At 39.6% G+C, this 12,500-nt stretch overlaps 2 protein-coding genes across 4 annotated transcripts in view; one reads left to right on the top strand and one right to left on the bottom strand.

Moving 5' to 3' along the window:
• The window catches only part of galk2 (galactokinase 2), an 18,095-nt gene extending 15,014 nt beyond the window's left edge, over positions 1–3,081 (bottom strand). The window contains exons 1-6 of the mRNA XM_042301913.1: positions 2,822–3,081; positions 2,553–2,641; positions 2,248–2,371; positions 1,944–2,034; positions 1,019–1,165; positions 645–743 (exon numbers count right to left, since the gene is read on the bottom strand). Coding sequence (XP_042157847.1) covers positions 645–743; positions 1,019–1,165; positions 1,944–2,034; positions 2,248–2,371; positions 2,553–2,641; positions 2,822–2,871 — 600 coding nt within the window. The 5' untranslated portion in view covers positions 2,872–3,081. The remainder of the gene's footprint in view (positions 1–644; positions 744–1,018; positions 1,166–1,943; positions 2,035–2,247; positions 2,372–2,552; positions 2,642–2,821) is intronic.
• Positions 3,082–3,240: 159 nt separating this feature from the next.
• LOC112227611 (COP9 signalosome complex subunit 2-like) lies at positions 3,241–9,337 on the top strand. 3 transcript variants are annotated; one of them, XM_042301912.1, is made up of 13 exons: positions 3,241–3,387; positions 3,774–3,887; positions 4,102–4,179; positions 4,379–4,504; positions 4,976–5,065; positions 5,241–5,318; positions 5,943–6,117; positions 6,883–7,061; positions 7,389–7,441; positions 7,575–7,672; positions 7,861–7,943; positions 8,054–8,112; positions 8,237–9,337. In XM_042301912.1, the coding sequence occupies exons 1-13, from the start codon at positions 3,334–3,336 to the stop codon at positions 8,379–8,381; spliced, it is 1,332 nt and encodes a 443-aa protein (XP_042157846.1). In that variant the 5' UTR covers positions 3,241–3,333; the 3' UTR covers positions 8,382–9,337. The 3 variants fall into 3 exon arrangements, with proteins under 3 accessions (XP_042157846.1, XP_042157844.1, XP_042157845.1); XM_042301910.1 differs by having other exon boundaries at positions 5,241–5,375; XM_042301911.1 differs by having other exon boundaries at positions 3,243–3,402.
• Positions 9,338–12,500: the final 3,163 nt, after the last annotated feature.

Here is a 12,500-nt window from a genome sequence, read left to right as displayed (position 1 = left end):
TGTGTATGTATATGTGTGTTGTGTGTGTGTGTATATGTGTGTATGTATATGTGTGTTGCTGTGTGTGTGTGTGTGTGTATGTATGTGTGTTGCTGTGTGTGTGTATGTATGTGTGTGAATGAATGTGTGTGTGTGTGTGTGTATATATGTGTGTATATATGTGTGTGTGTGTTGGTGTGTGTATGTATGTGTGTGTGTGTATGTGTGTGTGTATATGTGTATATATGTGTGTTGGTGTGTGTGTGTGTGTGTGTTGGTGTGTGTATGTATGTGTGTGTGTATGTATGTGTGTGTGTGTGTGTGTTGGTGTGTGTGTGTGTGTATATATGTGTATATGTTTGTGTGTGTGTACGTGTATATATATATGTGCGTGTGTTGGTGTGTGTGTAAGTGTGTGTGTATGTATATATATATGTGTGTGTATGTGTGTTGGTGTGTGTATGTGTGTTGGTGTGTGTGTGTATGTGTGTTGGTGTGTGTGTGTATGTGTGTTGGTGTGTGTATGTGTGTGTGTTGGTGTGTGTATGTGTGTTGGTGTGTGCGTGTATGTGTATATGCGTGTGTGTGTATATGCGTGTGTGTATATGCGTGTGTGTATATGCGTGTGTGTATATGCGTGTGTGTGTGTATATGTGTATGCCTACAGTTCCTTCCTCTGCCAGGAATGAGATGGACTGGTCCATGCCCCCACCCTCAGTGCCAATGTAGCGCTCACACTTGGCTGAAATCTCTGCCAGCGCCACCTGGAGGACAGAAAGGGAACAGTCTCTGTCTACTGTTTAGCTTACCAGACTTTTCAGCAATATTCATTAACACACTTCTGGCTCAGCAAGATGGTTCATCAAAGTGTTGACAGAAATACAACTCCTAAAAAATAATTGAAATAACATTTTTACATTGATCATGTATCAGCAATTCATTATCTGAATCTTGTCTCAGCGTATAAGATTTTAAGAGTGTTGTTTTTAACAAACTGCAGTAGGTTACCCGAGACATTCACTGACATGTACTGTACTACCTTGTTGAGGGACTTGTGGTTAACCTCCATAGTGAGGAGCGCAGCACAGCAGACCAGGGCACTGGAGCTGGACAGGCCTGAGCTAGCCGGGATGGTCCCGTCCACAACACACTTCATCCCAGACAGAGGAACCTTCCCTAGGTGCTCCTGGTGAGGATGATGATGATATAACACCATGTTGAACAATGCCTCATGTTTATGTTTGATATGGTTAATACTGTAGCAACATGACAGACAGACAGACAGACAGACAGACAGACAGACAGACAGACAGACAGACAGACAGACAGACAGACAGACACTAGATAGATAGATAGATAGATAGATAGATGATAGATAGATAGATAGATAGATAGATAGATAGATAGATAGATAGATAGATAGATAGATAGATAGATAGATAGATAGATAGATAGATAGATAGATAGATAGATAGATAGATAGATAGATAGATAGATAGATATAGATAGATAGATAGATAGATAGATAGATAGATAGATAGATAGATAGATAGATAGATAGATAGATAGATAGATAGATAGATACGATATAGATAGATATAGATGATAGATAGATAGATAGATAGATAGATAGATAGATAGATAGATAGATAGATAGATAGATAGATAGATAGATAGATAGATAGATAGATAGATAGATAGATAGATAGATACTATAGATACGATAGATAGATAGATAGATAGATAGAGAGAGAGAGAGAGAGATAGATAGATAGATAGATAGATAGATAGATAGATAGATAGATAGATAGATAGATAGATAGATAGAGATAGATAGATAGAAGTTGATATGACGAAGATGAAGAACAGCAGAATAGAACAACAGGAAGAAGAACAGCAGAATAGAACAACAGGAAGAACATATACAGCATATTAAAGCCTTTACCAGAGTCTACATGACTCACCTGAATCCCTTTCACCCCACAGAGAAAGTAATAGTACCACTGAGGATTGTCCTTGTCTATCTCAATATCTTCTGAAGAGACTGTAAAGTCCCTGTAAAAAAAAAAAAAGAAATTCTCCATTTTATGATTTTGAGAGAGCCGTCTCTAATTAAATAACATTTGATAGTTAATCCAATACAGTCCTCAATTCATCTAGATGGGCAGCAAATCAAGACAGATTCTGGAAGATCCTTACAGATGATGATTATAGGTGAATTGCATGTGCATAAAAAGCTTGGTGTGGAGATTATTTGGCAGATCTTACTTGTATTTTGGTTCTGTGTTGGCCAGGTAGATTTTCTTGGAATCATTGACAGTGACCGCAGCAAGAATACTCTGCTCAATAGCCATTGGGAGCACAGCATAACCACAGTAGTCAATGTGTTCTCCTAACAGTAATGAATTAAGAAAGACAATGTTTTGAGTTACGGTTACGATTTAGAGCTAGCCCTTATGAAGGATCACATTGATATATATTTTTTTCCTATACATCAGTTGTCTTTATACTGTATTTATGGATTTTTGCGTTATAATAGCATAGCTATATAGATATGAAATTTGTTTACATACCTATTAGATTGACTCTTCCAGGAGCTTGTGCATAAAAAAGAGGTGCTTCTCCATACTTTTTCTCGAAGGCCTCTTTCAGGTTTTGCAACCTAGGAATACAATACATCGGGAAAATGCAAATGACTGCCCAAATTCAAGCAGTGATTTGAGGAGTAAAAAAAACTGTATTACTTTACTGTAGCCTACTATAAAATGTTTAATACATGCATGGATAGTTTTAGCAACTGTAATTACCAGTACTATTTCGAAAAATTATCACGATAACTCACCTTTTATTTGCACTTATCAGAATCTTTGTCTTTGGCGGGTGTGCTGCCATTTTTTCAAACCAAATACCAGTTCTTACCGGTTGGTTTTAGACTATTGTTAAATCACCAAATCTAATTGCAACTAGATCTATCTGGAGTACTGTACTGAGGGGAAAAAATATATAGAAACACACCTAATACTATATCAGCTGACTGTCACACGAGAGTCCCGGATATGATTGAAAAGCTGATCTACGACCAGCTCTACCCACCAAAAATCGCTACCTCAAACGCTTTCTGTTCAACAAAGTAACTGTTTCTAGATCAGCTGTAAACACATTCATTGTAACCAAACGTAACAATACGGAAGAGTAGGAAAAGGGACCCGTTCAAAGGAATCACGATTCCCTCTCATGTTCACGCTGCGCAGCAAGGCATTCACGGCGGATGACGTAGAAGCGCTAGTATCTTTGCTGCGACGGTCTGCTGCCACTAGCAAGGTTGCTATCGATCTAGCTAGCTTCGTAGTAAAGATGTCTGATATGGAAGATGACTTCATGTGCGACGATGAAGAGGATTATGATCTGGTAAACTCCTCAGAAGTAAATATATATATGGATATTGTCGCTGATTACCATATACAACGTGTTTAGCTAGCTAGCTAATCAGCGTAAACATTCCATGTTGCTCTCCACTTAGTAGCTAGCTAGCAGCTGAACTAGCTGTTGATGGTTCTCCCATCATTGACAGCTAACTGTTAGCTAGTTAGCCAGCTATGTCTCTAATGATTTGTTCAGTTACTATTGCAAGTTTCAACTAATTGTTGTTAAACCTTTTGCACCGTTAAATGATCCAGCTGTTTGCTTCACAAATCACCAAAACAAACACATATCATGAGCTAGCTAGCTAGCTGAATATCAATAGTGGGTGTTGATCTTTTAAACTGCAGTGATGATGAATTGTATGATTTCAGGAATACTCAGAGGACAGCAACTCTGAGCCCAATGTTGATTTAGAGAATCAATACTACAATTCAAAGGCTCTGAAGGAGGATGACCCCAAAGCAGCTCTCATCAGCTTCCAGAAGGTTAGTTATCACACACACATCACACACACATCACACACACATCACAGCAGGCTGGTGAGGGGAGGACGGCTCATAATAATGGCTGGAATGGAGTCGTATCAAACCATGTATTTGTAATGATACCATTCTGGCCATTACTCTGAGCCGGTCCTCTCCAATTAAGGTGCCAGCAGCCACCTGTGGCGATCCTTTTATTAAATGCATCTTTCCCCAGGTCTTAGAGCTGGAGGGTGAGAAAGGAGAATGGGGTTTCAAGGCCTTGAAACAGATGATTAAGATTAACTTTAAACTGGTAAGCAGCAGACATGACAGTAAATATGCTGTAGCATATATATATATATATATATATTCAATATTTAGAAAATATATTCTTCATTGTGCTAAATATTTGATCATATTTGTTCATGTTTTGTAAAGAACTGCTACCATCCCGTACTGCCTAAATTAGAACTTGAATTACATATATATTTTTTTGGTCTTATTCCCTCCAGACAAATTTCCCTGAAATGATGAACAGGTACAAGCAGCTGTTGACATACATCCGGAGTGCAGTTACAAGAAACTATTCTGAAAAATCCATCAATTCCATCCTTGATTATATCTCAACGTCAAAACAGGTAATATGTGTGACATTTAAGAACAAACAATGGTGCACAGAATCAAGCATAAATCTGAGCTGTTTTGAATTATGGAAAAGTGGGTTGGTTTTCAATACCCTGATTTAAAGCTAGTCCTGGACGTATATGCATGCACAATTGAGAATATCCTGAATCTTGTCTCATCGCGCACTAGCGACTCCTGTGGCGGGCCGGGCGCAGTGCACACTGACCAGGTTGCTAGGTGCACAGTGATTCCTCCGACACATCGGTGCGGACTGGCTTCCGGGTTGGATGTGTATTGTGTCAAGAAGCAGTGCGGCTTGGTTGGGTTGTGTTTCGGAGGACGCATGGCTCTCAACCTCCCTGTAACTGTAACTACCAATTGGAAGCCATGAAATTGGGGAGAAAAAAGGGGTTAAAAAAAAAGAAAAGAGAGAGAATCTCCTGAATGTACAGAGGGTTCTACTTGACTTCTTTATTTATTTTCAGATGGACTTGCTGCAAGAGTTTTATGAAACAACATTGGATGCATTAAAGGATGCCAAAAACGACCGGCTTTGGTTTAAAACCAACACTAAAGTAGGCTTGATTTTAAAACTTTTCATATAATGTCATTGATTTCATCCACAATATCATAATTTTTTTAATGCAAATATTAAAACATATGTGGCATATAGTTTTTATGGAGACGCTGAGGTTGATACTGTAAAGTAATTTAGTTTAATTCCTCACTCCTCCTTGTCCTATGCTTTAGCTTGGGAAGTTGTACCTGGAGAGAGAAGAGTATGGTAAGCTTCAGAAGATCCTGAGGCAGCTGCACCAGTCCTGTCAGGTGAAGAAACACTCCTCATCAATGCAATCAGAGGTTTTCACAGAGGTCTTTACAGAGGTTTTACCACCAAATCTAATTCAGCATTATAACATCATAATGAAAACATTCTTGTGTGTTCTTAGTGACAATAGATCATTGGAATCATATTGTACGATTGTAGCTTGGTCTGAGATCTGTTTGTACTGTTTGGACAATTCCTATGGCCGTTGTCGTGACCACAGGAGGCAAGAGAACACAAACAGACCTGACGCTGGGCTAGTATGATTGTGGAATCATTCTGGAAATCTAGAATGCCCTGTTCGTCCTCAAGTGTCTGTGTGAAATTATCTCTCAAGTATTTGTTCCATGTTCTGTCTTGGTGTATAGACGGATGATTAGTATTTGTTCTATGTTCTGTCTTGGTGTATAGATGGATGATTAGTATTTGTCCCATGTTCTGTCTTGGTGTATAGACGGATGATTAGTATTTGTCCCATGCTTTGTCTTGGTGTATAGACGGATGATTAGTATTTGTCCCATGCTTTGTCTTGGTGTATAGACGGATGATTAGTAGTTGTCCCATGTTCTGTCTTGGTGTATAGACGGATGATTAGTAGTTGTCCCATGTTCTGTCTTGGTGTATAGACGGATGACGGTGAGGATGACCTGAAGAAAGGCACCCAGCTCTTAGAGATCTATGCTCTGGAGATCCAGATGTATACGGCCCAGAAGAACAACAAGAAGCTGAAGGCGCTGTATGAACAGTCTCTACACATCAAGTCTGCCATCCCTCACCCTCTCATCATGGGAGTCATCAGAGGTAGACACATCTCTACCTACACCGTCAATATATAACCACATCTCTACCTACACCGTCACTATATAACCACATCTCTACCTACACCGTCACTATATAGCCACATCTCTACCTACACCGTCACTATATAACCACATCTCTACCTACACCGTCACTATATAACCACATCTCTACCTACACCGTCACTATATAACCACATCTCTACCTACACCGTCACTATATAACCACATCTCTACCTACACCGTCACTATATAACCACATCTCTACCTACACCGTCACTATATAACCACATCTCTACCTACACCGTCACTATATAACCACATCTCTACCTACACCGTCACTACATAACCACATCTCTACCTACACCGTCACTACATAACCACATCTCTACCTACACCGTCACTACATAACCACATCTCTACCTACACCGTCACTACATAACCACATCTCTACCTACACCGTCACTATATAACCACATCTCTACCTACACCGTCACTATATAACCACATCTCTACCTACACCGTCACTATATAACCACATCTCTACCTACACCGTCACTATATAACCTAGACACATTCGAGGGCTCTTCCTCAAGGGTTTTCACAATTTTTCTGGCATCTTCGTCTCTTTGTCAAAATGTATTGGAGAAGAAGATCCTAGGTCCCTCCTCTGTGACCTAGTCCTCCAATGGATTTGAAGTAGGAGACGAGTAGAGAGGATCCTTTATCAGGACCATGTTGTCCGGTCTCTTGTTTTTGTTTTCTCCAGAGTGTGGAGGTAAAATGCATTTGAGAGAAGGGGAGTTTGAGAAGGCTCACACAGACTTCTTCGAGGCGTTTAAGAACTACGATGAATCAGGAAGTCCTCGACGGACCACCTGTCTAAAGTACCTGGTGTTGGCCAACATGCTGATGAAGTCTGGAATCAACCCCTTTGACTCACAGGAGGTATGAAAGGTCTCATTAGTGATAAGAGATTAATCTCTTAGGGATGGTTCCCCAGACTCCGATTGAATTATTATTATTATTTATTTATTTTTAAATAAAAATTAATTTTAAACGAGTCCTGGAATAACTTTTTCAATGAAGGTGGGAAATGTGATTTTATTGATTAATCTCTATAGTACATACTTTTTAGAGTTTGCTTTTGTAAAAATGTCCTAAACATATTGTATAAAGGAGCCTATCACAGGTTCCTATTTTAGTGAACAGTTTTAGTGCAGTTTGCATCGTGTTGGAGTATCTTTACTCACGCTGACATTTGATTCCTCTTAGGCTAAACCCTATAAAAATGATCCAGACATCCTTGCAATGACTAACTTGGTCAGGTAATACTGCATCTCATTCACTATTCACAATCTAACTTTTGTTGTTGTTGCTTTGGCTGTTTGTCTACACGTGGTCTGCTACACAAACGGTTTGATTATTGAATGCAAACTAATGTATAAACCCCCCCTCCAGTTCCTACCAGAACAATGACATCACAGAGTTTGAGAAGATCCTGAAGACCAATCACAGTAACATAATGGATGATCCGTTTATAAGAGAACATATAGAAGGTATGGTCTAGACGTCGCTCTCACACTGATGTGTATTCGTTAATGTTTACTTCATTAGTAAGTTAGTAAACCTCATTTTAACAAGTTATAAATCCGTATTACCTGGAGGCAGGGCAAGTGTTTATATGAAAGTTCCTTCTATTTAATCATTGATTTTTCTTGATTTTTTATTTTTTTTTGTCTTTCAGAGTTATTACGAAATATAAGGACGCAAGTGCTTATCAAATTAATCAAGCCTTACACGAGAATACACATACCTTTTATTTCCAAGGTAAGATCTCTAGCATTTAATTTGATTTTGAATTACCCCCAAAAAATATTTTCTCTAAATTTTTAACTTTTTATATTTGTAACTTTTTTTGTTGTTGTTGTCTCTTTCAGGAATTAAACATCTATGTCTGCGACGTGGAAAGCCTGCTAGTTCAATGCATTCTAGACGGGTAAATTGCCTGTTGATGATATCATGATTATTGTAGAACTTTTAAATGCACCATAATTTGTAATTTTTTAATTTTTTATGAATTTACCAAAATTTGACCTTCTATTTCTTCCGATACCTGTCAGCACGATCAACGGCCGCATCGACCAGGTCAACCAACTGTTGGAGTTGGATCACCAGAAGAGGAACGGAGCCCGATACATGGCTTTAGATAAATGGACGAATCAGCTGAATACTCTCAACCAGGCCATCGTCAGCAAACTGGCCTAATCAGTAGTGTAACTGAAAAAGTTACTAATTCGATGTTGAGGGGCGGAGGAGGAGGAGGAGGGGGGGTGGGGGTGTATATCAACATGAGTAGAGAGTTAACCCAATTCGCCTCATTTACAGTAGCAGTATGCTTCCTTTTCAAGATGACAGTAATAGATTGATGATCTCCACAGCTTCCAATATCTAACTTAGTCACTTTCTGTTATGTAACAGATTATTTAAAGGTAGAAGTCAGAGGTGCCAGTTGCCCGGCTTGTGTTTCTTGGCCTAGGTCCACTCTCCTGAACTAAGGAGCAAGATCAATGAGAGTTTTTTTTTTTTTTTTTTTTTTTTTTTTTAGGAGTCAAACTCATCTTAATCTGTGGGAAACCGGTTCCCTAGTGTCCCGAAACCAACAGAGAGAAGACTGTAAAAATCCATTTCCTATCGTGAAACATGTCCGCTCTACCACAGTATTGCCCCCCTTCTAATGAAATGTGAATACAGAAATATATTGAAGCATTAATGATGGTGAGCAGTGAGAAGGTTTCATGTCAAAATCAGCAATGGCTTTTTCTGCCAGATGTCCAGTGATCGCTGTGCAGTCTTTCATAAAAGGGAGCTCCAGATGTCCAGTGATCGCTGTGCAGTCTTTCATAAAAGGGAGCTCCAGATGTCCAGTGATCGCTGTGCAGTCTTTCATAAAAGGGAGCTCCAGATGTCCAGTGATCGCTGTGCAGTCTTTCATAAAAGGGAGCTCCAGATGTCCAGTGATCGCTGTGCTGTCTTTCATAAAAGGGAGCTCCAGATGTCCAGTGATCGCTGTGCAGTCTTTCATAAAAGGGAGCTCCAGATGTCCAGTGATCGCTGTGCAGTCTTTCATAAAAGGGAGCTCCAGATGTCCAGTGATCGCTGTGCAGTCTTTCATAAAAGGGAGCTCCAGATGTCCAGTGATCGCTGTGCAGTCTTTCATAAAAGGGCTCCAGATCCAGATGTCCAGTGATGATCGCTGTGCTGTCTTTCATAAAGGGAGCTCCAGATGTCCAGTGATCGCTGTGCAGTCTTTCATAAAAGGGAGCTCCAGATGTCCAGTGATCGCTGTGCAGTCTTTCATAAAAGGGAGCTCCAGATGTCCAGTGATCGCTGTGCAGTCTTTCATAAAAGGGAGCTCCAGATGTCCAGTGATCGCTGTGCAGTCTTTCATAAAGCTCAGATGTCCAGATGTCCAGTGATCGCTTTCATGCAGTCTTTCATAAAAGGGAGCTCCAGATGTCCAGTGATCGCTGTGCAGTCTTTCATAAAAGGGAGCTCCAGATGTCCAGTGATCGCTGTGCAGTCTTTCATAAAAGGGAGCTCCAGATTTCATGTGGTACATTGTTGTGACACTGTTAAAAACACATTTGATCTTTTGTTTTGTTACTGAAATAAAAAGGTAATTGTTGCTTCACTCTAACTTTTAGTTTTATTTATTTATTTATTTATTTGACAAATCATGTGGAGCCAGCCGGTGACTGATCTGTCAGCAACAACCAGGGGTGTAATGGTGACGTGGGCATATCCTAATTTTGCTAATTTATCCAAGCCCGCCTGCCCGGCGAAGGGGAAGTATTCAGACCCCTTCACTTTCTTCACAGTTTGTTACGTTACAGCCTTATTCTAAAATTGATTCAATATTTTTTTAACTCATCAATCTACACACAATACCCCATAATGACAGATTTGTATAATTATTTTTTTGAATTAAAAAATAATAATAATAATAATAATAACTGCAATATAACATTCACATATGTATTCAGACCCTTTACTCAGTACTTTGTTGAAGCACCTTTGTCAGCGATTACAGCCTTGAGTCTTCTTTGGTATGACGCTACAAGCTTGGGACACCTGTAGTCCAGGTGCGACACAACTAGGGCCTGTAGGACCTGCCTTGTTGATAGTGTTGTTAAGAAGGCAGAAACTAGGACCTGTAGGACCTGCCTTGGTGATAGTGTTGTTAAGAAGGTAGAAACTAGGGCCTGTAGGACGTGCCTTGGTGATAGTGTTGTTAAGAAGGCAGAAACTAGGGCCTGTAGGACCTGCCTTGGTGATAGTGTTGTTAAGAAGGTAGAAACTAGGGCCTGTAGGACGTGCCTTGTTAATAGTGTTGTTAAGAAGGTAGAAACTAGGGCCTGTAGGACCTGCCTTGTTGATAGTGTTGTTAAGAAGGTAGAGCATCACTTTATTATGGACAGACTTCTCCCCATCTTAGCTACTGTCGTATCAATATGTTTTGACCATGACAGTTTACAATCCAGGGTTACACCAAGCAGGTTTAGTCACCTCAACTTGCTCAATTTCCACATTATTCATAATGAGATTTAGTTGAGGTTTAAGGTTTAGTAAATGATTTGTCCCAAATACAATGCTTTTATTTTTGTAAATATTTAGGACTAACTTATTCCTTGCCACCCATTCTGAAAGTAACTGCAGCTCTTTGTTAAACATTGCTGTCATTTCAGTCGCTGTGGTAGCTGACGTGTATAGCATTGTATCTGGTCAAACACAACGTTTTCCAGAAGTTTGCTAAGGGTTGGTAACAGGCTGATTGGTCAGGCCATTTGAGCCAGTTAAGGGGGCTTTAACTATTCTTCAGTAGGGGAATGGCTTTAGCTTCCCTCCAGGCCTGAGGAACCCTTTCCTGTAGGCTTAAATTGAAGATGTGGCAATATCATCCGCTATTATCCTCAGTCATTTTCCATCCAGGTTGTCAAACCCTCGTTGGCTTGTCATTCTTTGATAGACAATTTTTTTCACCTCTTCCACACTCACTTTACGGAATTCAAAATGTCGATGCTTGTCTTTCATAATTTGGTCAGATATACTTGGATGTGTAGTGTCAGCGTTTGTTGTTTGCATGTTATGCCTAAATTTGCTAATCTTGCCAATAAAAAAATCATTACAGAAGTTGGCAATATCAGTGGGTTTTGTGATGAATGAGCCATCTGATTCAATGAATGATGGAGCCGAGTTTGCCTTTCTTCCCAAAATAACATTTAAGGTTCTCCAAAAAATGTTAATTATCATTCTTTCTATAATTTATTTTTGTTTCATAATATAGTTTCCTTTTATTTAGTTTTGTCACTTGATTTCTCAATCTGCAGTACATTTGCCACCTGTTGGGCTGCCAGACTTATATGCCATACCTTTTGCCTCAGACTTCTTGTGTGACCTCTTATACACTATATTAGGCCCAGCCTGACCTCTTATACACTATATTAGGCCCAGCCTGACCTCTTATACACTATATTAGGCCCAGCCTGACCTCTTATACACTATATTAGGCCCAGCCTGACCTCTTATACACTATATTAGGCCCAGCCTGACCTCTTATACACTATATTAGGCCCAGCCTGACCTCTTATACACTATATTAGGCCCAGCCTGACCTCTTATACACTATATTAGGCCCAGCCTGACCTCTTATACTCTATATTAGGCCCCGCCTTTGGATATGTGGTTTTCCTAGCTTCTATATTGTGATCACGACATCCGATGGATTTGGATACTACTTTAAAACAAATTTCTCCATCTTTAGTAAAGATTTAATGTTGATGATTTAATTCCTGTACTGTTTGTAACTACCCTGGTAGGTTGACTGTCAACCTAAACCAGGTTGCAGACACTGGTTACAGTTTGAAGTTTTTTCCTGAGTGGGCAGCTTGATGAAAGCCAGTCAATATTTAAATCACCCAGAAAATATACCTCTCTGTTGATATCACATACATTATCAAGCATTTCACATGTTATCCAGATAGTGACTGTTAGCACTTGGTGGTCTATAGTAGCTTCCCACCAGAATGGGTTTTAGGTGAGGCAGATGAACCTGTAGCCATATTACTACAACAGTATTTAACATGAGATCCTCTCTAAGCTTTACAGGAATGTGGTTCTGAATATAAAACAGCAACACCTCCACCTTTGGCATTTCCGTCTTTTCTGTAGATGTTATAACCTTGTATTTCTACCACTGTATCATCAAAGGTATTATCTAAGTGAGTTTCAGAGATAGTCAGAATGTGAATGTCATCTATTACTTGGGATGCTTGACTGTTTTTATTGCTTTACTGGAGAGCTTATCAGAAGTAGACATGCTCATGT

This window comes from Oncorhynchus tshawytscha, linkage group LG19, assembly GCF_018296145.1.
Source record: "Oncorhynchus tshawytscha isolate Ot180627B linkage group LG19, Otsh_v2.0, whole genome shotgun sequence".
NCBI lineage: Eukaryota > Metazoa > Chordata > Actinopteri > Salmoniformes > Salmonidae > Oncorhynchus > Oncorhynchus tshawytscha.
This window is presented reverse-complemented; position numbering and strand designations above follow the sequence as displayed.